Source organism: Bolinopsis microptera, chromosome 12, assembly GCF_026151205.1.
Source record: "Bolinopsis microptera isolate Bmic1 chromosome 12, MBARI_Bmic_1.0, whole genome shotgun sequence".
In the NCBI taxonomy this organism is placed as follows: Eukaryota; Metazoa; Ctenophora; class Tentaculata; order Lobata; family Bolinopsidae; genus Bolinopsis; species Bolinopsis microptera.
In genome coordinates this window covers 3,064,279-3,090,690 of record NC_087083.1, presented here as the reverse complement: position 1 = coordinate 3,090,690, position 26,412 = coordinate 3,064,279, and the positions used below count along the sequence as shown (strand labels likewise).

Genomic DNA, 26,412 nt, shown 5'->3' with positions numbered 1-26,412 from the left:
CCTAATTTCGTATAACATGCTGGCGCGTATTTTGCTCAAATTTCTTAAAAACCTCCACATAACTATTTCTTATTCCTGTCATCTTTAACATTGAATTAGAATGTTTTTTTACTTAAATATACCTGCTGAACTACTTTCGATGAGTCTTAATGCCTGGAAAACAATAAAGGGGATATACTAGTATAGGGGGTAAATAGTATTGTGAATATAAGGGCGACGGTAATGCTTGCCAGCATTGTGATATGCAGTCCGGCACACCCTGGCTCTATAATGAATTAATGATGTGAGTTATGAATATGAAGGGCTTTTTTAATAGCGAATGCCAGTCTAATGATATATAATATGCACACCTGTTCTAACGTTTATCACATATTGCGTGACATCATTTCAGTTAGAGATTTTGGAAATGAAAATGACGCTGTGCAAAGTTAGGACTCAGAAACCGAAAATTGATAGCTTAAAACTATTTTTTAATTTTACCCGCATTTTATAATAACGACTTAACGAGTAAAGTATACACTTTCCTGGACCTAAATATAAGTTTGGCTAACATTTTTTGATCATGACAAGTCATGGTGAGTAACATGACATTGACAAGTCACGATCGATCTACTGGCGCGGTAGGATATTAAATACCGGTGCGGTAGGATATTTTACGTATCAGCTTTCGGCCGCGACCCAGGTTTCACTGTTTTTACTGAATTTTCTTCAATGATTGATTAATGATGAAAGTAAAAGCAGAAAAGCAGGAAGCATTACTGAAAACTGGAATTAAGCAACGATCTGAAACTGCGTTCACATTAATTGATATAATTTATGTATCAGTATGGATACAGAAATAAGGATACAATTCTTTAAATTCAGTTATGTTTCTGTAATATCATTTAAAATGATTTTATAACTAGACATTAATAATCATTCAACAAATTTTCACATTGTATCAAAACATAAAATCAAAAATATACCAAATGTTCAAATGTTGTTTTCATAGAAAAATAAAATGGTTCAAAAAATATGAATTTGCTTTAATATCAAAAATTACGACAAAGATAAGAAAATCATTCTTCAAAAGTGCACTTAAAAAGTTGTTCAAATACAAAATGCTACTCATAACTCGAGTCCTCCCATTGACATTAAACCATTCAGTCCAGCTAATTGATAATGGATAAATCAAAATGAGAAATTTGAGTAGCTTAATTAAAATCTCTGAAACTATAAATCCGGAATCCGTCTAACTTTGATCAGTGTTTGAAGTAATCAAAAGCAGCACCGCACTCCGGAACAGAACATTCCCCAAACCTGGTCCAATGATCAGTGGTGTAACACCAAGGTTTTTGGATGTTCCTGGGGTCTGGGTTCCTGGGTGGTGGATAAGAGGTAACATATTGAATTTTGGGAGAAAAGAAGAAGCCTGGTTATATATCGAGGCACGGTATAGAGAGGTCTTGCAGTAATATATGAATAATTTTAAACCTTTTTGATGACGATTATTAACTGTAATTGACATAAAGATTTTACCTGCAGGAGTTATCATTGCCAATTCCGTATTTGGCTGTGTTATATGTAGTTGGATGGAAGGTGTGAACATGAGGATAGTCTTTATCCCAACGCTGAAATATAATCGTATTAAACTTCATAGTTCACAATATAAATGTTTATAATCCGGTGTTTCTTTTTCCTGAATACATCAAAATGCTCACTGTTTAAACAATGTTATTAATAGTATCCATGTTACAAATGCAAAGTTTTATTTTATCACCTGACATGTAGCAGATCTGCCTCCCTCTAAAGTAGCCTTATTAACTAGACCCCTATACCCTGTCCCATCCCCTGCAGAACACTCCACGTCCCAGATACACTGAGGTATCCCACAAGGGGAGGTTTCGTTCTGTACTTGGCAATGTGGCCCGATTGGCAGACTTTCTGTGTTACGACAAGGGCTCTCGCATTGTCTTCCTGTGAACGATTGGATGTTACTTAAGTGAGATAATCGTTGCCTATCATGTCTCCACTTTCTAAATGTTCGCTTATTAAAGGTTTGGGAGATATTCATATAGTTGACTATAGTATAGTGGCTCACCCTTGATGTCCTTGTCCTGATATCCAGCAAACCGTGCTCCATGCCCCTCGGTATCCTTGTAACAGAATATGTTTGTCATCATGGGTTCCAGTATCACTTTTGGCCCTTTTAGAGTCTTTTTGTCTCCCTGGTGATATTTGTTACTTACTTATTTCATTCAGGTGGCGTTTTTATCATTTAAAGTAACAAATGATAAATTTATTTCAGAATTTGTAAACAATTTTTTTTCCTTTTAAACATAAACTCAGAAATTGTATCAAATCGGCCAATTATTAACGAATAAACTTTTGCAGAATTGTTTGCACCTGCATCAAGAAGACGGTCTCAGTGTAAGGATTGCTAGGATTCCTTGCAACCCAGTTACCACTGACTGCGGTGAGTACCAGAGTAGAGGACTCGGGCACTGTTACAGTTGCATTGTCTGTCAACTGGCTTACTTTACCTAAGCAAACATCATAGTTATAGGATTTGTTACATTGACAAAACATAGCCAAAAAGATTGAGATAATGATTTGCCTTCGTTAACATGATGAAAGCGAGTTCATTATCTCATTATCAAGGTTATAGATAAGACGTCTGCAAGGTTAACCGAGAGTTTAGAACTCGTACCAGTTATGGTGTAGTTGAGTAGTGGTCCTTGACAAGCATCCTCTGATATTGAACCAGTTTTGTAGGTAGTGTAAGTTCTGCTGTTAGCACATGATTTACATACTGCACCTCCTAATAGGACAGTTATAGAGATTAGTATTCAGATACTGCACTTTCTTATCAGATGAATGAGTGAAATGCATTCAACTATGGCAAACTCTTTTGAAATGCGTCTTGTATGATGTTTCAGTGGCCACACGTGTCAGATTTGAATGGTATTTATTTAGAAATATATATATTTAAAAAAAATAATGACTTTATGTCATCATGGTGATATCATGTTATCAGAAACAAAACACAAGATTCGGCATGTTACCTTTCTTATCCTGATAAGATCCTTGTGCACAGAGAGCGCACACAGTCTGTCCTGTCTGGTCCTGATAGGATCCTGGTACACAGTCGGTACAGTCCACACTCCCTGTTTTGTCTGCGTAACTACCTGTTTATATCATAGTACTTGTTAAAGGTAATCGCCATAATGAAATTATGCGTGATTTATTGAATGTGATAGATTACACCATTCTATCATGAGTGCTGATGCTAAGATTAAAATAAGCTCACCAGCAGCACAAGGACTACACTCAGGAGACCCAGCCTTATCAGCGAAACTACCAGCCCCACAATCAGTACAAGCAGTAGAGTTAACAGGAGAGGTAGTACCAGCAGCACAAAGAGAGCATGTTACTGATGCAGGTGCTGCGGAGACGGTTCCAGCTGCACAGACCGTACAGACAGAAGATCCTGCTGAGTCCGAGTAGGAACCTGGGAGTGAGGTGTAAATGAGATGTTTTATTGAGTGACACTTTTGTTCACTTTCACTCACAGTCAGCCGCTCTTAACCACCTTCCTTGTGTTGTTGGTTAATCATATAAGCGGGATATGAATACTTCATTTCATTTCATTGGCCATTAAACCTTATCTGAAATACTTGAGAGGGAGACGCATGGTACCTCTTTTTAGGAGTACTCTATTTGGTCATTACTGACTGGTTGAAAAACAAATTTAGTACTTAAGCCGAGACTTTGTCATGAAATTCTCATGACAAAATGTCGGCCACTTTTTACTGACCAGCAGGACAAGAATCACAACTAGAAGAACCAGTGTCCTCAGCAAAGAACCCTGCCTTACATAGAGGACACTTATCAGCTCCAGCTTTGTCTTCTGTGGAGGTTCCTACAGCACAGGGATCGCACGAGGGGGATCCGGCACGTGCGGCAAAGTGACCTGAAAAGTATTATTAAGTTATTAGACAGGAAGTATCTAACTTTTACATTAACTATGCTCGGAATAAAACGAAGAAAAGGTTGTATATGGTAATTGGTAACATTTTGTTGGCATGCATTAATAAATTTTAAATTCATACGAAAAACTTATTTAATTTACTCCAGGGGAACAAAGAGTACCTTAACATTACTAAAAGAAGAGTTAAGTTTTACCGGCAGTGCACAGCGTGCAGTTAGTTGATTAGCTTAACATTACTAAAATAAGAGTTAAGTTTTACCGGCAGTGCACAGCGTGCAGTTAGTTGATTAGCTTAACATTACGAAAAGAAGAGTTAAGTTTTACCGGCAGTGCACAGCGTGCAGTTAGTTGATTAGCTTAACATTACTAAAATAAGAGTTAAGTTTTACCGGCAGTGCACAGCGTGCAGTTAGTTGATTAGCTTAACATTACTAAAATAAGAGTTAAGTTTTACCGGCAGTGCACAGCGTGCAGTTAGTTGATTAGCTTAACATTACTAAAATAAGAGTTAAGTTTTACCGGCAGTGCACAGCGTGCAGTTAGTTGATTAGCTTAACATTAATAAAATAAGAGTTAAGTTTTACCGGCAGTGCACAGCGTGCAGTTAGTTGATTAGCTTAACATTACTAAAATAAGAGTTAAGTTTTACCGGCAGTGCACAGCGTGCAGTTAGTTGATTAGCTTAACATTACTAAAATAAGAGTTAAGTTTTACCGGCAGTGCACAGCGTGCAGTTAGTTGATTAGCTTAACATTAATAAAATAAGAGTTAAGTTTTACCGGCAGTGCACAGCGTGCAGTTAGTTGATTAGCTTAACATTAATAAAATAAGAGTTAAGTTTTACCGGCAGTGCACAGCGTGCAGTTAGTTGATTAGCTTAACATTACTAAAATAAGAGTTAAGTTTTACCGGCAGTGCACAGCGTGCAGTTAGTTGATTAGCTTAACATTACTAAAATAAGAGTTAAGTTTTACCGGCAGTGCACAGCGTGCAGTTAGTTGATTAGCTTAACATTACTAAAATAAGAGTTAAGTTTTACCGGCAGTGCACAGCGTGCAGTTAGTTGATTAGCTTAACATTACTAAAATAAGAGTTAAGTTTTACCGGCAGTGCACAGCGTGCAGTTAGTTGATTAGCTTAACATTACTAAAATAAGAGTTAAGTTTTACCGGCAGTGCACAGCGTGCAGTTAGTTGATTAGCTTAACATTACTAAAATAAGAGTTAAGTTTTACCGGCAGTGCACAGCGTGCAGTTAGTTGATTAGCTTAACATTACGAAAAGAAGAGTTAAGTTTTACCGGCAGTGCACAGCGTGCAGTTAGTTGATTAGCTTAACATTACTAAAATAAGAGTTAAGTTTTACCAGCAGTGCACAGCGTGCAGTTAGTTGATCCTCGGAGTGACTCAGTAGAGGACCCAGCAGCACATTTAGTACACTCTGCGGACCCTGTGGTGTTACTAAACAGTCCTGGAGTGCACATGTTACACACGGTGGCGTTCGGATCGGAGTAGTTACCGGCTGCACACAAGCTGCAGGTGGTGGTACCGTTCTTATCGGAGTATTGTCCTCCCGGACACACCGAGCACACTGCTGATCCTGTTGGGCAACTAGGTTAATGTTTATAGGTAGCTGGTAGAGATATCGTGATATTATAATCCAGGACAAAAGTATTATCACCTGCATCATACATGTGGGAATCAGCTTCCAATTTAATTGATAAGTTGATACTTGAAACTAAAACTTTAAGTTCTATATCAAATCAAATAATACATAAGAAGTAGATAAAGAGATAAGCAAAGTCCCTACCATCATCGCTGCTAAAGCTGCCTGGTCTACAGAGAGAACAGCTGTCAGACCCGGTGATGTTTAGTGTTGATGAACCGGCTTGACATGCTGTACAAATGGCTGACCCTGTGCTATTTGAAAACTTTCCTGCGGATATGAATTTGATCTTAAGATATATTTTCGAGGAAAAGAATAAACGTGTCATCGATTTTACCACTGACTATTTGAACTAGGATTAAGGATTAGGATATTATGAGCTACGGTAATCGGTTGGAGATCATGCGTATGGGAAAGTGCTGGGTTTATTTGTAAAGTTTTAAAATGGGTAACAGAAACTCAAACTCGACGAAAACCCCGCTAAGTTTAACAGGACGAAATATAAACTTACCAGCAGAACAAATCTCGCACACAGTGGCTCCAGTGCTATTTCCAGTTGAGGAACCAACAGGGCAAGAAGCACATATCGGGGATCCTGTTACGTTTGCAAACTTTCCTGTAGACATTCATGAGTGATTTAATATATTGTGACTTTAGTGTAATGCTGAGATTTAAGTTAATGCATAGCCATGTAGGTGTTTTATAGTTTTTTAAAGAGTAGCATTAATATCTATCCAAATGCTTAAATAGAATCAGCTGGATATTTCATATATTTCCAAATGCAGCATCAGTACAATGAACAAACACAACACCACCACACCACCTACCAGCTACACAATCATCGCACTTAGTAGCACCCGCGTTCCCATCAGTAGACCTCCCCAAAGCACAGGCACTGCAGTTAACAGATCCAGAGGTACCAGCATACTGCCCTGAATGACACAGAGTATAAGGAATTCAATACAAGTACAGTTAACCCCGATTTACCGCGCCCCGATTTACCACAAACCCAGATTTACCGCGGCCATTTCCTTCCCCCAAATAGGGCTTAACATGCACAATGTATACTAACAAAACCCCGATTTGCCGCAGCGGTTTCCTTTCGCCTAACTTAAATTAGATAAAAAACAAAATGATAATCTTAGCGACGATTAGTTAATTATTTAAAAAATTAATAAGCTTATCTCTGGAATACCTGCGTGACACGGAGTACAGAGGGGGGATGCCTCTACTGAGAAGGAACCTGCACTGCAGACACTACAGTTCACAGCCCCTGTTGAGTTCTGGAAGGAGCCAGCCGCACAGTTATCACATTTTAGAGATCCTGGTGGGAGGAGGTGAGTTTACTCAACAAAGTCTGGTTTAGAAACATTTCTAAATTATCAATTAAAGTGTTCTACTGTTCTCCAGAACTCAATCAGTTATGCTTCCAGAACCACCTTTAGTACTGTGTTAAAATCGATTTGATGTAATACAAATATGTGAATGTTTTAGTTTGAACAATCCATATTAAACCTGATTTTTCAGCATAAGTTCCAGCAGTACAGTCAGTACAGAGTTTGGCTGCTTCCCCAGAGAAAGACCCCGGAGAACACGAGTCACAGCTTGTAGCTGCTGTGTTATTCTGTGCTGAACCTGCTGAGCAGTTGCTGCACACTGTGGACCCTGGGTAAGGATATTTAGGTGAGGTGCACACCCCGAAATAAATTATACAGAGTGTACATACAGCAAAAAATAAATTTGAGATCGCTCAGCTACTCCTCTGTAGATTTAGAAACAACTTAAAACCGGGGATGGCGATCTTCCAGGGGCAGTGTTGGAGTATTTACTCCCAAAATATCTCAAAACATACAATAATTAAACTATTCAAAATAAATATTAAAAAGTTTGTTGAATAAAAAATTAAATTGAATATGATAACACTATCGTCATTTCTTTTAATTTTGTTTAAGTCTGTATACAAAATATAATCTTAATGCAATCTTATTCGGTTTGAGGACTTATCCTCAGGACTATCAAGGACTTAAAATCATTGGATACAACAGATAGTTTCATAGTATGATATCTGACAGTTACCTATTTAAGTTACATATAATTTGAGTTAATAAACTATGATGATTATATATGATTTTTACTTGATAGAGTGCTTATCTTGAAGTTAAATGTTTTTACAGGCTCTAATGATGTAGTTTTACGAAGATTTCAAACCTTACGTTGCGTGTTTCCCTTCGTGTCCAAAAGCATTATAGTTACCTGTTTCATTTGAGAAGGTACCAGCGCTGCAGTCAGTACATACTATAGCTCCTTCAGTAGGAGAAAAGGAGCCTGCTGTACACGTGATACATGCAGTAGCGGCTGTGGTGTTCCGGGCTGAGCCGGCTGCACATTTAGTACACATTATCGAGCCTGCGAACAAATATGTGTGAGGTTCTTACTCATGTATCTAACATAATAATATATACATCAGGGTGTTTTCCTTTTAATATGATGACATTTTTGGAGAACCAACGAGGAAAAGAACCTTTATATTTAAAATTTTGCCATAGAAATATATACAATATCTTAAGATCAATACTGTAAACAGTTACCTGTAGTATTTGAGAATGTGCCAGCCTCGCAAGCCGCGCAAGTTTTGGCTCCTTCTTTAGGTGACGATGAACCGGGTATACAAAATGTACAGTTTGCTTGTCCCTTCTTGTCCTGTGAAGATCCCGCCGCACAGGAAGTACAAGTAGCTGACCCTAAGTAGAAAAATTATTAGAAAATACATAATAATAAATGAATACATAAATATATGGATATGTTTAAAATTTTATTTATTTTTCGTCACTAACGGGAAAATGATTGACAGGGTGTTCACATATACTTTAATAATTGTTTTTAATTAGTTGATACGATTAATTGTTATCTAAAGCAACCAATTTTTGACCACTAATTATAATATCCTAAATGAAAGCTTAATTGACAAGAGCTGCATCAAATAGTAGTCGTTATGCTGAAGTCTGATTAAACCTGGTGTTCCTGAGAAACTGCCTGGTTTGCAAGCGTTGCACTTTGTAGAACCAGTTTCATTGTTAGTAGAAGAACCGATATCACAAGCCGTGCATACAGCAGAACTGTTGACAGAATTAAATTGTCCTGAAAAGTGATATATGTATAATTATATGACAGATCAACGCCTAAAGCTGAAAATTTAACGTCCCCTGGCCCTATTATTGAGAAAAAACGAAAATAAATAATAAATTTGATTAGTTTGAAAAATCATTGCTTCCAATCTTTTCACAAATGTACATCGTGAAGATTAACTCGTTCGTAATGTACCTGCGGGGCAGGCAGTACAAACAGTAGCGTTCCCAGAGGAGAAGGTACCAGCAGAACAGTCAGAGCAGTCAGTAGAACCGTTGTTAGAGTTGTACTGTCCTGCTACACATCCCTCACAGGTAGTCGACCCTGTAGTTATAATCAGTTTATTACTGTGTGTGTGTCAGTACACACACACACACACACACACACACACACACACACACACACACACACACACACACACACACACACACACACACACACACACACACACACACACACACACACACACACACACACACACACACACACACACACACACACACACACACACACACACACACACACACACACACACACACACACACACACACACAAACACACACACACACACACACACACACACACACACACACACACACACACACACACACACACACACACACACACACAAACACACACACACACACACACACACACAAACACACACACACACACACACACACACACACAAACACACACACACACACACACACACACACACAAACACACACACATACACACACACACACACACACACACACACACACACACACAAACACACACACACACACACACACAAACACACACATCCCTCACAGGTAGTCGACCCTGTAGTTATAGTCAGTTTATTGATAAACTTTAGGGAGTTTAAGTATATAACTGTGGTGCAATTCGGAAAACAGACAGTAGAATTAGCTTGAGAGATGAGGTAAAATAAACCTACCTTATCGGAATTTATTTGAACAGAAATTAATTGGACGTTGGAGGCCTTATAGCGTTCATTTTAATGTCCGTTCAAATAAAGGCCGATAATGTAGTTAAATTAAATGTTGATCACGCTCGATGGCTCGAGCGTTCATTTTAATGTCCGTTTACAATTATATCCGTTCACGCAATGTCCGGTCAAATAAAGTCCGATAATGTCAAACAAGGTAAGTATAACCTGTGGTTGCTATAACTTGCAGTAGCGCGCGGCTATGTGAAACCTGTAGCGTTGGAGAAGGATCCAGGGGAGCACTCCAAACAAGTTGTCTGGTTAGTCTCGGAGTTGTAGTGTCCTACTGCACATGGTGTACAGGATGTTGAGTTTATTGCAGTGCTGTAGGGGGCACCGGATCATTATTCGATGATGATTTGTGTAAGTAAAATATCATTAACAACTTGGTGAATAATAATTGGAATTGTGATTAAAGTTATTATCTTTCAAGTGAGAATAATTTCATAATTCTACTACTCCGATTAAAGGTTTGATTAGAAGATAATCCTATATTAAACTGTAATAATCCTTACTATACCTGAAAGATCCAGCGGGACAACTAGCACAGCTACCGTCAGTGTCCCTATGCTCTCCCGGGTAACAAATGGGGTCAGTTATACATTGCTGTTTTGGTTCATCAGGGTGTGTGTCTGGACCACATCCAGTGCATTTAGTGGCTCCTGGACCACTATAGGATATTGAAATTACATGTTACTTGTTCGTGCAGAGATATACCTTACAACTTTAAAATACGGAGTTTACATCATGCATTGTTCAGATATTGCTGAAAACGGACATTTAATTTTGTTTCGTTCATTAAACCTCCTAATTTAAGTTTTAGAGCTTGGGATCTGGTTGTTATTAGTGAAGTAGTAAAGACAGTACCAATCAATGACATTTGAAAGTATTTTATAATATTATATTACCTGATTGTATCTTTAGGACAAGGTGTACATGTGTCTAAAGGTTTATCGCTGAAGGTCCCAGGTCCGCACTTTCTGCAGTCAGTGTGGTTGGGAATACTGAAATTATGAAAATAAGGAACTAGCTAAAAGGATTTATCCGATATTTTGGTTGTAGTCGAAATGCAGGAATCTCCTAGGTTAGGTTTCATCCTAATAAGAATGCTTCTTGTAGGAGGTAGTAGTTTAAAGTGTAATTTTTAGCAACTTTGTAAGTTTACCTGTATTGTCCTGTAGTTTACCTGTATTTAGTAAGTTTACCTGTATTGTCCAGCTTTGCATGCAGTGCAATTAGTGGATTTGGTGCCGTCAGTAAATGTTCCTGGTCCACAATTCAAACATACCGTAGATCCTGTATTGTTGCTGAAAAACAATTTATATTCACATCTTATCTCCCATAATAAACGTTGAACCGTTGCTCCGAAATATAATCAATTTTGACCAAACAATACAACAGATTTTCACACGCGAAGATATAGACGCTGATTGTTTTCAAAAATGTTATTAAAATTTTGGACTGCACCGCGTGATGTTCACTTATAATTGAATCACAAACTTACGCGAATGTTCCAGCATCACAAGATTTGCATGATCCCTGCTGTTCAATGTCGTTGTACGTTCCCTCAGCACATGGAGTACACTCGTCTGCATTTGCTTGACTGAAAATAACGTGCACATGATTAATATATGGTTATAAAATATAACAAATATGTTTACCAGTTACCTGAAATTGAACAATTAGAACTTTAAAACGAAGCTACTAAAAAGATTAAATGTGAACTGTAAACCTGTATGTTCCAGGTAAACATGCTTCACATTTTTTAGAAGTATTGTTGTAAAACGTGCCCGCAGGGCATTTAGCTTCCAGACCATCATGATAACGAGCTCTGTCCTCACTGTCCTGACTGTCTTTTTTGTCCTCAGTGTCACTAAAGAGCCCTACCAAGTCCTTCATTAGAGTGTCAAAGAGTATCTCTAGTGGGTTGTCCTCGCTGAAGCTGGCAAGAGTGATGGATCATATGAATAGTTTTCAACTTGAAATTGGTTTAATTTATTGTTTAATTTAGTTGATTAAAATCTATAATGCAAGTTAATGTTCTGTTTAGTTGATTAAATATACACCTTCCCATCAATCGAGTTCAATTATTAGTAGATAATATCAATATAACTACAGTAAGAACGATATGAGGTCACTATACCTGTTTTCTTTAACAACAGCAGCAGGTTGATCCCTTGAGACTGAAACAGCGTCTCCGTGCAGTGCAACCAGGGTTACCAGGGTTACCAGGCAGTACACCACCTTCATCACTCTAATCGACAGGTATTATATAATAGTAAGGTAAAGCAATAAAGAGTACAATTCATGCGTCTCCTCTTTTTGGAACATATTTACGAAACGTCTCCCCTTAATATATCAATGCGACGATAAACAAATAAATAATGATATAAGGCCGGGGTGCTGGGGAGAAAAGTCTTAAAGTTTAGCGTCTCATAATTTTTCCTACTGTGTTTCAGGTTGCATCAATAAAACTTTTTATCGAGACATTAAATCTTAATGTTTATGTGAGAGGAAAAAATGATAAACATAATGATTTCTTCCTTAACTAATTCATAATGTTGCTATCATTTGAATAGAAAACAAAAAAGTGAAAAACCAAAAAATGCCAATGCCTAAAATCAATGAGGTCAGCTAGAAAACAAAGTGTAGTATTGCAGCCAGCTGGTAATGCTCACGGCAGGTAACCCGATATAAACAGCCAAAAGATAAGATAAGGTATTAGCAGATAGTCTGCCTGAAGAGCCGCCACTTAGATCACGCAGTGGTTCACGTTTGTTAGCGAGTCTGATGTAATAAGTATCATGCTGTTTACCGGTAGTGGACCTTTCTAAACTGCTATTATTATTTAAATGCTTTATTTTATCATGTAGTTATGGTATAAACAACAAAGTCAAAAGTCAAAACTATACAAAACACGTTAGTTATCACTACAACCGATAAATTCAGCCAAGTTATAATTCATTTGGAGGAGCCTAAAATTTATTTAGAGCTAGCTTAATTTGCACGAGGTACAGCGGGCACAAATTTGATTCAAGAAAACCCAAAAGTCGAAAATGAGTGATGGCATATCCCCATAGCAACGGAGATTCGGGAGATTTATATACTGCAATCTCCCCAAGGAGACAATAGGATCAAGGTTACAACACCAGCTAACATTAATAAGTAATTAATACAAATACAGGTATACATGACAATGTGAATAATAACATAAACCCGCCACGCAAAGGGTTTATATAACAGATCATCCCGCGCTAGCGGGATGATCTGATAAACACATACGAGTGCGCGCAGCGCACGAGTTTTGTGTTAATATGTAATCCCGAAGCGCCAGCTGAGGGATTACATTTATTTAGCCCTGAGCGTGAAGTGTTTATGGATTATAATTATCTCCGGCGATTTCGACAAGGGATTTATACAGAATACATAGTCTTCATCTTCAAGTCAAATCCAACAGAAACAAGAAAGCACTCTAAAATGTAGTTGAGTCGTTGAACAGGAATTTGGTCAAAGTCATTGAAGTCACGAGCAAATCTGGATGACTGAAGCCAAGAATTAAATTTGTTTAGAGCCCAGTTGTTGACTCTAACTGTACTGTCCGGAACACGATTGGAAAGCAGTTCATCAATCTGAATGTCAAACCGATCTGTCATAGTGGAGCAATAGCTTGAACAAGGAACAAGAGCTGGAAGGAGAGCAAGCAAAACAATACTATTTTTAGGGCACGGACAAGGGTAGCTGGCTAGTCGCCAACTTCTCACGCCACGCGTTGGAGAAATTCCAAGAATTGGCTGCTTTGGCAACGTTCCCAGGAATTTGCGTGTAAAAGAAGTGGACGGTTACGATGTTTCATATCACGTGGTGCGCTTTCGTGTCACGTGGTATAGACTCGGCGTATGCTATTGGTGGCACGTGGTACGCACGTGACGCGCCCACGTGATCGCGCGTCTAACTGTTCTACTATTATCGAGTTCTAATCAGCAGTATCATTGATTATTGTAAGTCGGAGAATTGAATGATAAACATCAGTTACGACTAAAAAGCGGGCCGGGTTTATACAAATTTCCGGGGCGGGATGATATCACCTTGAGATGTTTATCTAACAGCGGGCCGGGCTGAGTGATAATATGATCCCGCGTCGAAATCCCGGAGATATTTATAAGGAAGTTAATATTGCTGTAAAATGTAATATGAGAAGGTACTATACAGTCTGTGTTACTTACAGGTATAACAGAAAACAAATAGGTGCATGTGTAGAATTATACTACATATCATTTTATATATCTTACCTCTCATAGGGATCAGGAGTCAGGAGTCAGGAGTCAGGAGTCAGGAGTCAGGAGTCAGGAGTCAGGAGTCAGGAGTCAGGAGTCAGGAGTCAGGAGTCAGGAGTCAGGAGTCAGGAGTCAGGAGTCAGGAGTCAGGAGTCAGGAGTCAGGAGTCAGGAGTCAGGAGTCAGGAGTCAGGAGTCAGGAGTCAGGAGTCAGGAGTCAGGAGTCAGGAGTCAGGAGTCAGGAGTCAGGAGTCAGGAGTCAGGAGTCAGGAGTCAGGAGTCAGGAGTCAGGAGTCAGGAGTCAGGAGTCAGGGTTTGGAAACGTTTCCTCGACCGAATCTAGTGAAAATCATGAAGAAGTTTTGCGAAATCAAATACCATTGATTTAATAATTTAATTTTCATCGACTATAAAACCGCACCGATGTACGAATTTGGCGGAGCGGTTCTTTTGCGATAGTCAAAACGCGACAACTAGCGCTGGATGGCGACAACTAAGGCTATCCAGCGCTAGTTGTCGCCATCCAGCGCTAGTTGTCGCTATCCAGCGCTGGATAACGCTGGCCAGCGCAAAATATATATGTTCGATAATTGTCGCTATCCAGCGCTAGTTGTCGCCATCCAGCGCTAGTTGTCGCCATCCAGCGCTAGTTGTCGCTATCCAGCGCTAGTTGTCGCTGGCTATGCGACACTGTCGCACGCGATAGTTTGCGATGGCCAGCGCAACTGGCCATCGCAGAAAACAGTTCGATAACTAGCGCTGGATAGCGACAACTAGCGCTGGATAGCGACAACTAGCGCTGGCCAGCGCTGGCCAGCGCTAAGCGATAGCCAGCGCTGGCCAGCGCTGGCCATCGATATCCAGCGCAAAATTTTTGCGCTATTACTCGTCAGCTAGCGCTAGCCAGCGCTAACCATCGCTAGCCAGCGCTAGTTGTCGCTATCCAGCGCTAGCCAGCGTTAGCCAGCGCTAGCCAGCGCTAGCCAGCGCTAGCCAGCGCTAGCCAGCGCAATGTATCAAAATCATATACTTGCGATATTAGTCGGATAATGATTAATCACTTTACACTCGACTGTCACGTGACTTTTTTAACCCATTCTCTGACTCTAGCTGGTTCTGAACGACTTTTCGAAACCTTAACCCTCTAATCTGATCCCAACCCTAACCCTAACCCAATCCTTAACAAAAACATATGCTGAAACCCTAACAATAACGAGAAATTAGACTAACTTCCTTATACGGTCATATCACGTGATCGATACATGTACAGTTTTTCGCCAATATCTCGTCAGGGGAGCATTTTACCCCTATGTCATGGGGGGGGGGGGGGGGGGGGTGATTCGGAATCAGCGTCCGAAAATACATCGATTGAAGTTAATTACAACTGTTGGGGGTCCTTTTAGAACAATCTCGAAGATCGACTGTAGAGTGATTTAGCATGCTCGGAATTTGTATTACTCGTCAGCCAGCGCTGGCCAGCGCAATATAGTTGCGATATTACTCGTCAGCTAGCGCTGGCCAGCGCTGGCTAGCGCTGGTTAGCGCTGGCTAGCGATGGTTAGCGCTGGCTAGCGATGGTTAGCGCTGGCTAGCGCTGGCCAGCGCTGGCCAGCGCTGGCCAGCGCTAGCTGACGAGTAATAGCGCAAAAATTTTGCGCTGGATATCGATGGCCAGCGCTGGCCAGCGCTGGCTATCGCTTAGCGCTGGCCAGCGCTAGTTGTCGCTATCCAGCGCTAGTTGTCGCTATCCAGCGCTAGTTATCGAACTGTTTTCTGCGATGGCCAGTTGCGCTGGCCATCGCAAACTATCGCGTGCGACAGTGTCGCATAGCCAGCGACAACTAGCGCTGGATAGCGACAACTAGCGCTGGATGGCGACAACTACCGCTGGATGGCGACAACTAGCGCTGGATAGCGACAATTATCGAACATATATATTTTGCGCTGGCCAGCGTTATCCAGCGCTGGATAGCGACAACTAGCGCTGGATGGCGACAACTAGCGCTGGATAGCGCTAGTTGTCGCCATCCAGCGCTAGTTGTCGCGTTTTGACTATCGCAAAAGAACCGGCGGAGCTACTAGCTAGTTGTCGCAGTGCTCATCAAATCTAAATCAGTGATATAAGGGTATCAATTGAAAAAAAACTTGTTTTCATCTGCATATGCGGTGTACGAAATTAGTGTCACCGCTTACATCTCTCAAACTTAGATTATAAAAGTTATTCAAATTAAATGAAGGAGAGGGTTAATAATAATTGTCGCTATCCAGCGCTAGTTGTCGCCATCCAGTGCTAGTTGTCGCCATCCAGCGCTAGTTGTCGCTATCCAGCGCTAGTTGTCGCTATCCAGCGCTAGTTATCGAACTGTTTTCTGCGATGGCCAGTTGCGCTGGCCATCGCAAACTATCGCGTGCGACAGTGTCGCATAGCCAGCGACAACTAGCGCTGGATGGCGACAACTAGCGCTGGCCAGCGCTGGCCAGCGTTAGCCAGCGCTAGTTGTCGCTATCCAGCGCTAGCCAGCGCTAGTTGTCGCTATCCAGCGCTAGCCAGCGCTAGTTGTCGCTATCCAGCGCTAGCCAGCGCTAGCCAGCGCTAGCCAGCGTTAGCCAGCGGTAGCCAGCGCTAGCCAGCGCAATGTATCAAAATCATATATTACTAGGGGGTGCACCATAAAAATAAACTTGCTCGGATTTTAAAAATTTGTGTACCATTGTTTTCTAGAGACTGTGAGAATTTTCACAATACCAAATTTGTCATACCTTTTTGGAAAGATCAGTGACTAGTGAGTTTCGCCTAGGTGCCATATTTGATGGTGCGCGGCTTTTGGAGCAAAATTAGCTGTAAAAGTTGCGTAATTTGACCAAATTTGACCAAATTCGTTGATTTTTGTCGTATTATTTGGATATATCTTCAGTTCCTTGAATGAGATCATTCTGAAAATTGGCGACGACCTTCCAATAGAGCTTTCACAACTGTCCGAAAAATTTGGTGGATATCAGAGTTGATATAGTGATCAAAATGGGGCAAAATACGCTGCTTTTAGCTGTAACATAATGTCTGATGGTTGGATATGCTTTAAACTTTTCGGACACTTTCCTTGTAAGTTTATGAGTAAGCTTTGTTGCAATCAGAGGTCGGGAAAGATACTTAATATCTATTTGTTTGAAGAAAATTGTGCTGGCCGAAATTAGCGCTAAAAAACCATCCTACAGTCGGCACGCGCGGCTCACTGTCAATGGCGCACTACCTAATATTACTCGGATGATGATTAATCACTTTACACTCGACTGTCACGTGACTTTTTAACCCATTCTCTGACTCTAGCTGGTTCTGAACGACTTTTCGAAACCCTAACCCTCTAATTTGATCCAAACCCTAACCCTAACCTTAACCCAATAACAAAAACATATGCTGAAACCCTGACAATAACGAGAAATTAGACTAACTTCCTTATACGGTCATATTACGTGATCGATACCTGTACAGTTTTTCGCCAATATCTCGTCAGGATCAGAGCATTTTAACCCTATGTCATGGGCCCATGGGGGGGAATCCGTTGATTCGGAATTAGCGTCCGAAAATACATCGATTGAAGTTTCAAGTTGGTTACAACCATCGTGGGCCCTTTTAGAACAATCTCGAAGATCGACTGTAGAGTGATTTAGCACGCTCGATATTAGTATTACTCGTCTGCCAGCGCTGGCCAGCGCAATATAGTTGCGATATTACTGAAATTACTCGTCAGCTAGCGCTGGCCAGCGCTGGCTAGCGCTGGCTAGCGCTATCCAGCGCTAGTTGTCGCTATCCAGCGCTAGTTATCGAACTGTTTTCTGCGATGGCCAGTTGCGCTGGTCATCGCAAACTGTCGCGTGCGACAGTGTCGCATAGCCAGCGACAACTAGCGCTGGATAGCGACAACTAGCGCTGGATGGCGACAACTAGTGCTGGATGGCGACAACTAGCGCTGGATAGCGACAATTATCGAACATATATATTTTGCGCTGGCCAGCGTTATCCAGCGCTGGATAGCGACAACTAGCGCTGGATGGCGACAACTAGCGCTGGATAGCGCTAGTTGTCGCCATCCAGCGCTAGTTGTCGCGTTTTGACTGTCGCAAAAGAACCGCTGTGCAATGTAATATTAGTACAGCGAAAAGCAAAAACTTCAATGGATGGTTACACTTACCGTAATGGGTGCCAACTGCCACATGCTCACATGCCTAACATGAAATATTTATTTACTTACTTGCACTAATGCTAAGTACCAAACAACAAGTGGGAGGTGGATCGTTGGTATACCATTAAATCGATTTAACACCGCAATTCCAGTCGCAAGCCTGGGACCACTACTAGCATAGTCACAACATCTACAAAGCTGCCATATAGCCTGACTGACAATTATCTCGACTGACTGACAATGTTTCTTCTTTTTCCCCATTTAGAATACAAAGATTAGTACATTTTAGCTTATGATTAATATTATATTTTTACCTATACCTAGTTTACCTAGATTGTGTAGGTCTGTAGAAGCATTAGAATCGGGCGTTGTCTGCCACAGGCTATCCCGAATTTAGAAGCTTGCTTTAATAATAATTAAAGGAATTCTCAATTTGAGGTTTAGAATAAATAAATGATGATAATAACGTAATATTGTAAAATTGTGTTAATTTTGCCCAAATTAACACAATTTTAACACTAACAAGGTACTCACCTGTTGTCAATTGTTGAAGTAGTAACTGTATGTCATATTGTGCGTATAATTGTCATACATAACCACAATATAGTTTTACTGTGTCATGTCAAGTCATCATAAACCCCACTTGAATCCTTGAAATAAAAATATAAAACTACATATTACAATGTATGACGTATATACATACATAATATAATAGTAATGTTATATCTTTATATAATAGTAGTCTGTATAACTAATATCATAGTAGTAGTACATACCGCATTTTCTACATGTCGGAATAGCTTGCCAAACTCCCTCAGTCTGACACGTGACTAACGAAGGAAAAGCGTACTCCCCGGGTTCCGAGCACGTGATAGTTACGACAGTGTTAACATTGACTGGTCCACTTGGTGAGATGAAGGCGTTATCCACCGTCAGAGCGTCACATTGCACTGAAACAGTTGTGAAGATTAGATTTGTTTGCCATCATAGGAGAACTATAGAGTGGAACTGGTAATCTTCCTATAATCTACCCTCGAAATTAAAGCAAAGCATCGCTATCATCCTCAAGCTATGTGTTGCTTCATTGTCTTAACTATCTAGTTTACCAAGAACGTCTTTTTGGTGATACGTTTTACGTTTATTATTAAATCATAAAGAATTCAAGAATTGGTCAGCCGTTTTGTACCTAGTGGTTTAGGTCTGTAGTACTTGGAGGCAGTGTCTAGCGTGGGATGGAACTTTATCTTCGACACATCTTTACTCCACGGTGTATTCCAGTATGTAGTTGTACACACCTCATCTGACATCGTGACGTCCACTACTGTTACCTCGTTACACTGCACAGTTATTCTTGGTCCTGGGAACTTCTTTGTGATGGTCCACACAGTATCACTATCAATTGGCAGCACAAAATGATGGGGCAAGTTCTGTGTCGGCATACAGTCGTAAAGTTCGTATCTTGGGGGAAAAAGGGAGACTGAGGAAGATTTCAGTCCCCTAAGGAAGATCTTTCCCGAACTGGCACCACTTTCGTCGTAGAACCACACACTTATAACGTCCTTTCCTTGGATCGTCTTTATTTGAAGAGGTGTGCGTTCCAAGTCAAACTCGATTTTTGTTTCATCTCTAATCACATCAATCCAGCCTGAAGTTTCAATATTAGATAACTACAACTGTGACTGAAAACAATAGTAATGCAGTAACGCTTTTTTTCGAAGTATTAACGAACCATAGTTAATATTTGCAACAATCCTACAAATATAAACTATATTGTAGCTAAGAACTATTATAAGTTCCTGCTCTGTACGTACCTTCGTCAGTAGCAGCTGCTCCCGAGAAGAGAAGGAGAGATAAGAAGATGATCATGGTCACTTTCACTTGTGTATTACAAAACCAACTTAACGAGTAGTTTGCGTTATCAAGATAACATTTGAATAACCCTTATCAGTATAAACTCGACCAAAAAATTATAATTTCAATAGCATTAAATATATGAATATCTTTAATTATTGTGGGTTTCGAACGTTTCGGGAATGTATACAAATGACAATATTTAAAAATTTATCTCACGTTTTTTAAATGAAGTTAGAAAGTAGACATAATATACACGAACAACGACCCTCGTTATACTGAGGGACAGAAAGCGATATGATGAGTAGAGAATGATTAATGAATAGAGAAGCTTTCTCTTCAATTTCTGAATCCACCTGTTGAGTATGGCTAACGACTTACTGTAAATAAAGATATGCGAATAATTAGTGCGGTACAATGATGAGGATCTACTGATAGTGATCAATAGCAGAAAATAACGTCTCATAACATTATTAGAATATTACTCTGCGCTACGTTTGTAATGGCTAACGAGTAACGACTAGTAAAAAATGACGGCTATGAAAGATTAGCAAACAAGTGTTATAATGAACGATGGACATGTTATGATCGACATAATTAGTTGCTGTAAGTTTGAAATAGTTCTACAAGAATTCTGTTAAACTATTCAAACATTTTCTGAATTAAAGATTATGCTTTTAAAGGTGACTCATCAGGATTTACAGTTCCATTTTATTGTTCAAAGTATCCACTATCCATTTCTATATTTATGATAGCTAATAATTTCAGAGCTTCACAAACAGAGAGGCAATAGTTTAAGTTAGATCGGTCAATTCTGTAGAAATCTAACAACTTCAACAAATAAATCACATTTTTTCATTTACGAAAACTATCGAGAGAGTAGTTTTGAAGAAAGGTTCTACTGAAGTTTCCTCCACTTCAGTTGTAACCCAATTTGGAATCGGAAATAAAACATTTTGGAGAAATAAGCAGACTTCTATAGCTACTTGTCGCAGTGCCCATCAAATGAATTATACCTGAAATCTAGTCTACATCAGTGATATAAGGGTATTAAATCACTTTGAAAACAACTTGTTTTTATCTGCATATGCGGTGTTGGAAATTAGTGTCACCGCTTACATCTCTCAAACTTAAATTATAAAAGATACAATTATGCAAATTAAAGGAATTCTCAATTTGAGGTTTAGAATAAAATATAATAATAATAACGAGAACTTGTGTAACATTGTGTTAATTTTGCCCAAATTAACACAATTTTAACACTGACAAGGTACTCACATGTTGTCAATTGTTGAAGTAGTAACTGTATGTCATATAGTGTGTATAATTGTTATATATAACCACAATATACTGTGTCATGTCAAGTCATCATAAACTCCACTTGATATAAAGATACAAAACTACATATTACAATGTATGTACATACATAATATAATACGTAGTTTTATATAATAGTAGTCTGTATAACTAATATAGTAGTAGTACTAACCGCATTTTCTACATGTCGGGGTAGCTTGCCAGACCCCCTCAGTCTGACACGTGACTAACGAAGGAAAAGCGTATTCCCCGGGTTGCGAGCACGTGATAGTTACGACAGTGTTAACATTGACTGGGCCACTTGGTGAGATTAAGGCGTTATCCACCGTCAGAGCGTCACATTGCACTGGATTTTCAGTGACTGAAACAGTTATGTGATGAAGATTGATTGGTCAATATTCCATTTCGCTACCATGAGCAGGAGACCGAAAGTGGAAACTGGTAAAATACCTTCAATCTACCCTCAAAAATCTAACTTCGAAATAAAAATGTATCAGTCTCTCGTTACCTAGTGGTTTAGGTCTGTAGTACTTGGAAGCTTTGTCATTGGACCTGAACTCTATCTTCGCCACATTTTTACTCCACGCTGGTTTCCAGTATGAAGTTGTACACATCTCTGACAACGTGACGTCCACTACTGTTACCTCGTTACACTGCACAGTTATTCTTGGTCCTGGGGACTTCTTTGTGATGGTCCACACATTATCACTATTAATTGGCAGGACAAAATGATCGGGGAAGTTCTGTGTCGGCATACAGTCGTAGATTTCGTATTCTGGGGGAGAAAGGGAGCCGGAGGAAGATGTTAAATCCCTGAGGAAGATCCTTCCTGCTGTCGTTTCACTTTCGTCGTAGAACCACACACTCACAACGTCCTCTCCTTGGATTGTCTTTATTTGAAGAGGTGTGCGTTCCAAGTCAAACTCGATTTTACTACCTTTAATCGCATCAATCCAGCCTGAAGTTTCAATATTAAATAACTGAAACTGTTACTAAACACAATAATAATCAGTAATGGTAACGCTTTTTTTCGAAGAATTAACGAACCATTTGATAATGAGTTAATATTTGCGACAATCCTACAAACATAAACTATATTGTAGCTAAGAGCTAGTTCCTGCTCTGTACGTACCTTCGTCAGTAGCAGCTGCTCCCGAGAAGAGAAGGAGAGATAGGAAAAAGATTATCATGGTCACTTGTGTATTACATAACAATCTACACAAGTAGTTTGTGTTATCAAGATTACATTTGAATGACCCTTATCAGTATAAACTCGACCAAAAATTTATAAATTTAAATATATGAATATTTTCAAATTGCTGTGTTCAAAAATTGTGGGTCACAACTTTCAAACGTTACGGGTATGTATAATACCAGTATATACAAATGACAATATTAAAAAATGTATCTTACGTTTTTAAAATAAAGTAGACATAATATATAACACGAAAAATGACCGATAGCCCTCGTTTTACTGAGGGACAGAAAGCGATATGATGAGTAGAGAATAATTAACGAATAGATAAGCTTTCTCTTCAATTTCTGAGTCCACCGGTTTAGTATGGCTAACCTTCCCCAGGGTTGCCACACCCCAGAGGTTGGCAGAGCATCTCAATGATATCCTCTCGTGGGCTATTCATGGCCCAGCCTCTCTTTAAAAAAGGGCTACAATCACCTTATGATTGCAGGTTGCATGTACTCTAGGTTTTTTCTTCTATGTCGAGGCGGAAAAGGTGCAGGAGACCACCTATTCCACGATGGCATCTGATACAATATAATGTTAGGCCAAAACCCATTTTTACACTGTCGCGTGTTGCGACTTCGTCAGCACTTAAAATCAAAATAACTCGGTTTCTGATTGGAGTTAAGAGCTTAAATTGGGCAGTAAATGATCATACTGAGTTGGGTAAAGCCTTGTTTCAACGTCATCAGGCATCAGGCTGTCGAGTTAATAAACCAAAAGCTTGCAAATAGACCAAAGGCTTGCAAATTTCACCAAATCCCCTGGAGCTCTTAGAAGGATAGAAAACGTAAAGAGGTCGGTCAGCAATCTTCCTTGCCTTTAAACCTTTTGTTTCAAACATTTCCTGGCCTCGCGAGTTTTTGGATTAGCCTAGAACACCAGATAATTTTGAACAATTTGGTGGCTCGTATATAGATCTTACAACCACACTGAATATTCAACGCTCATTTTAGTGGATCTAACTGGCGTCAGCTGGTGGATTTAATCGATCGCATTACCTTTAAAACTATTGTATCATAGCGGAGCGGTATACACGCTCACAGGCTACCAGTAACACGTCTCAGCGTCTCATGTAACCCAGGATTTGGTTTCGGATCGGACACTCTTAACAACGATAGAGGAGCGGTCTACACGCTCACAGGCTATCATTTCTCGTGTAACACCAGAACTTTATCACGCTCATGGGCTTCCACGTCTCTTGTAACCCTAGGGCCTAGGATTTGATTTTGGATCGGACACTCAAAACAACGATAAAGGAGCTGCAGTGTACAGTGACGTTACAGGAACACTGCATACTCCTACTGCCATGACCTCCCCTGGAAGTCCCTGTATCCAGGGGTGGTGGTTACAGAACTTCAAGACTTTCGGAGAGTCTGTTGTCATTTTCCGGTACGAGATTGGGGACGGGTTATAAAAACAAGCAAACAAACAAACAGGTGATATTGTTAACTTTATCTGCTTCCCTTATGACCGCGTAAAGAGCTGACAGTGATCAGTATGATAAAACATTGTCTTGAGTAGGGCTGCAGCAGGGGTGACAATGATCGGCCATTGACATGCGAACCACGTAGTTTGCTGATACTAATAACTGTACAGTAGGGTCTAGAACATTTAAAATAGAACAGGAGGAAAAGATTTCGATTATATGAAAATCAGTGTGTCTGGACACTGTTTTATATATTATATTATATTTATTACCTGTTTTGAATTGGGGTTTTAACTTTTACGAAAACAAACTTGTAAATCTCTGAATAAATTCAATGAAATTGGGAAAAAAGTATAACTACGACTCAAAATAAAGAAATAAGTGATACTTGTGATAAAAATATATATAAGATGCTTGCTCCGTGCAAAGCATCTTATATAAACGAATATAGCCGTGGCACCTATTGCAATACGAATTAAGCAGAGACGAAGGAAATATGAGCAGTTAGTCACCAGTACTGGTCATTGCACAGGTACCCACAGTGACGTAGGTACGCTTCTCAATACTCAACACCTGCTTATATTCTACAAGCTATCGGTAGTATAGACACTATTGATAAATCTGCATGCTAGAGACAAAGCACCGTGGAACGAATGTAGGCAGTATGTGTACTTATGACCAGTAGGGGTGGTAGACACTAGACATTGCAATGAATAGTATAAGCAGGGACGAAGGAAAGGTCAACTGTTAGTTATCATTGAACCTTGTTCATTCAAATTCTGGAATAAAATGGTTAAATTCTTCAATGGATCAGTATAATTATAACGTAATACATATACAAACTTACAAATATCTTTCCTGTATAACATGTAATTATCACAATTATAACAAGATCAGATGAAGCTAACGGTATTTTCCAGCATAAATGCTTGTTAGTTCACTCCTCAACAGAATCATTAATAGTGTTAGTATAACTTAACCAGAACTCTTCCACTTAACGGTGCAGGTTTAATAGTAGACACCACCACTGCTTCTTTATCAATACCTTATTAACACCCTAGTAACACCCTAGTAACACCTTAGTAACACCACTGCTTCTTTATAAACACCTTAGTAACACCCTAGTAACACCTTAGTAACACCACTGCTTCTTTATCAACACCTTAGTAACACCCTAGTAACACCTTAGTAACACCACTGCTTCTTTATCAACACCTTAGTGACACCCTAGTAACACCCTAGTAACACCTTAGTAACACCACTGCTTCTTTATCAACACCTTAGTAACACCCTAGTAACACCTTAGTAACACCACTGCTTCTTTATCAACACCTTAGTAACACCCTAGTAACACCTTAGTAACACCACTGCTTCTTTATTAACACCTTAGTGACACCCTAGTAACATCTTAGTAACACTGCTGCTTCTTTATTAACACCTTAGTAACACCTTAATAACACCTTAATAACACCTTAGTAACACCTTAGTAACACCACTGCTTCTTTATCAACACCTTAGTAACACCCTAGTAACACCTTAGTAACACCACTGCTTCTTTATCGACACCTTAGTAACACCCTAGTAACACCTTAGTAACACCACTGCTTCTTTATTCAGCAGCTACAGAACTTTCACATATAAAGATATAAGATACTTTTGAACTTGTAAACTGTTTTCTCCTCTAATGATCAGCTTATATTAAGACGATTTACACACGTATTTTGAAAGATCCTGCGAAAACAAACTTCTTGTATCTCTTATATCTTTATACGTTTTAAAACAAATCCCACTCCAGGTTTAATGATCAGTGTGACATGTAACATGTGACACTGATCATGTGACATGTGCACCACCCACACGGATGAAGTTGTTAGGCCGCACCATTAAATGCAGCACTTTGTAGTACCAATACACTGTTAGCCCACCACTACTGGGTTACCACTACTGGGTTTACTCTTTTTGTGTGTTTTTCTCAGATCCCTTACTTTCCGCCACCCTGGTGAAACTAATTGTTTATTATTTTTTGACGGCCCCAACGTCAATGTGGCTTTTGCGTTGGTTTAGCCGAATTAATTATTATACATATAATCAAGTTTATTTTTCTTAGTTCAGCTATATTGTCATCCAGCCACACATTATGCAACTTATATTGTAGTACCATTTTCCGTTAGTTGTAATATGTCAAAATAATGTCATTGTTATTTTGCGAGGCTGAAATGTAACGCTCGATTTATATTTATAAGAATTTTCGAATACAAAATTGAGGAGGGTATTGCTTTAAGATAAAAAGTTGATTCGTTCACTGTAAAATCGTATTGTTCCACCAAATCTAAAAAATTGTGTTTGTAATCATCCAATAATATGGTGCAA

The 26,412-nt window shown here is 39.5% G+C and overlaps 4 protein-coding genes across 4 annotated transcripts in view; all 4 read right to left on the bottom strand.

Annotated features, from left to right (window-relative positions):
* The window catches only part of LOC134824001 (uncharacterized), a 123,641-nt gene that overhangs the window by 34,165 nt on the left and 63,064 nt on the right, over positions 1–26,412 (bottom strand). The window lies entirely within an intron of this gene.
* The window catches only part of LOC134824000 (major surface-labeled trophozoite antigen 417-like), a 55,608-nt gene continuing 29,953 nt past the window's right edge, over positions 758–26,412 (bottom strand). The window contains exons 2-27 of the mRNA XM_063835627.1: positions 11,898–12,006; positions 11,487–11,696; positions 11,259–11,357; positions 10,960–11,061; positions 10,663–10,758; positions 10,275–10,424; positions 9,966–10,078; positions 8,956–9,084; positions 8,647–8,772; positions 8,223–8,375; positions 7,888–8,040; positions 7,150–7,299; positions 6,830–6,958; positions 6,462–6,566; positions 6,146–6,250; positions 5,779–5,904; positions 5,335–5,568; positions 3,797–3,952; positions 3,290–3,490; positions 3,045–3,167; positions 2,690–2,800; positions 2,386–2,522; positions 2,081–2,207; positions 1,760–1,956; positions 1,519–1,610; positions 758–1,359 (exon numbers count right to left, since the gene is read on the bottom strand). Of these exons, the coding sequence (XP_063691697.1) occupies positions 1,242–1,359; positions 1,519–1,610; positions 1,760–1,956; positions 2,081–2,207; positions 2,386–2,522; positions 2,690–2,800; positions 3,045–3,167; positions 3,290–3,490; positions 3,797–3,952; positions 5,335–5,568; positions 5,779–5,904; positions 6,146–6,250; positions 6,462–6,566; positions 6,830–6,958; positions 7,150–7,299; positions 7,888–8,040; positions 8,223–8,375; positions 8,647–8,772; positions 8,956–9,084; positions 9,966–10,078; positions 10,275–10,424; positions 10,663–10,758; positions 10,960–11,061; positions 11,259–11,357; positions 11,487–11,696; positions 11,898–12,004 (3,549 nt within the window). The 5' untranslated portion in view covers positions 12,005–12,006 and the 3' untranslated portion in view covers positions 758–1,241. The remainder of the gene's footprint in view (positions 1,360–1,518; positions 1,611–1,759; positions 1,957–2,080; positions 2,208–2,385; positions 2,523–2,689; positions 2,801–3,044; positions 3,168–3,289; positions 3,491–3,796; positions 3,953–5,334; positions 5,569–5,778; positions 5,905–6,145; positions 6,251–6,461; positions 6,567–6,829; positions 6,959–7,149; positions 7,300–7,887; positions 8,041–8,222; positions 8,376–8,646; positions 8,773–8,955; positions 9,085–9,965; positions 10,079–10,274; positions 10,425–10,662; positions 10,759–10,959; positions 11,062–11,258; positions 11,358–11,486; positions 11,697–11,897; positions 12,007–26,412) is intronic.
* LOC134824513 (uncharacterized) lies at positions 19,366–20,071 on the bottom strand. Its single transcript, XM_063836420.1, has 2 exons — positions 20,017–20,071; positions 19,366–19,850 (listed from the first exon to the last, which is right to left on the bottom strand). The coding sequence occupies exons 1-2, from the start codon at positions 20,069–20,071 to the stop codon at positions 19,366–19,368; spliced, it is 540 nt and encodes a 179-aa protein (XP_063692490.1).
* Positions 21,826–22,563, bottom strand: LOC134824512 (uncharacterized). The gene is made up of 2 exons (XM_063836419.1): positions 22,506–22,563; positions 21,826–22,331 (listed from the first exon to the last, which is right to left on the bottom strand). The coding sequence occupies exons 1-2, from the start codon at positions 22,561–22,563 to the stop codon at positions 21,826–21,828; spliced, it is 564 nt and encodes a 187-aa protein (XP_063692489.1).

Bases quoted from the DNA above. Each gene is read 5' to 3' on its own strand.
- LOC134824512 (XM_063836419.1), bottom strand. From the start codon at position 22,563: ATGATAATCTTTTTCCTATCTCTCCTTCTCTTCTCGGGAGCAGCTGCT. The intron at 22,332-22,505 runs GTACGTACAGAG...TTGAAACTTCAG, and splicing joins AGCAGCTGCTACTGACGAAG to GCTGGATTGATGCGATTAAA.
- LOC134824513 (XM_063836420.1), bottom strand. From the start codon at position 20,071: ATGATCATCTTCTTATCTCTCCTTCTCTTCTCGGGAGCAGCTGCTACT. The intron at 19,851-20,016 runs GTACGTACAGAG...TTGAAACTTCAG, and splicing joins AGCAGCTGCTACTGACGAAG to GCTGGATTGATGTGATTAGA.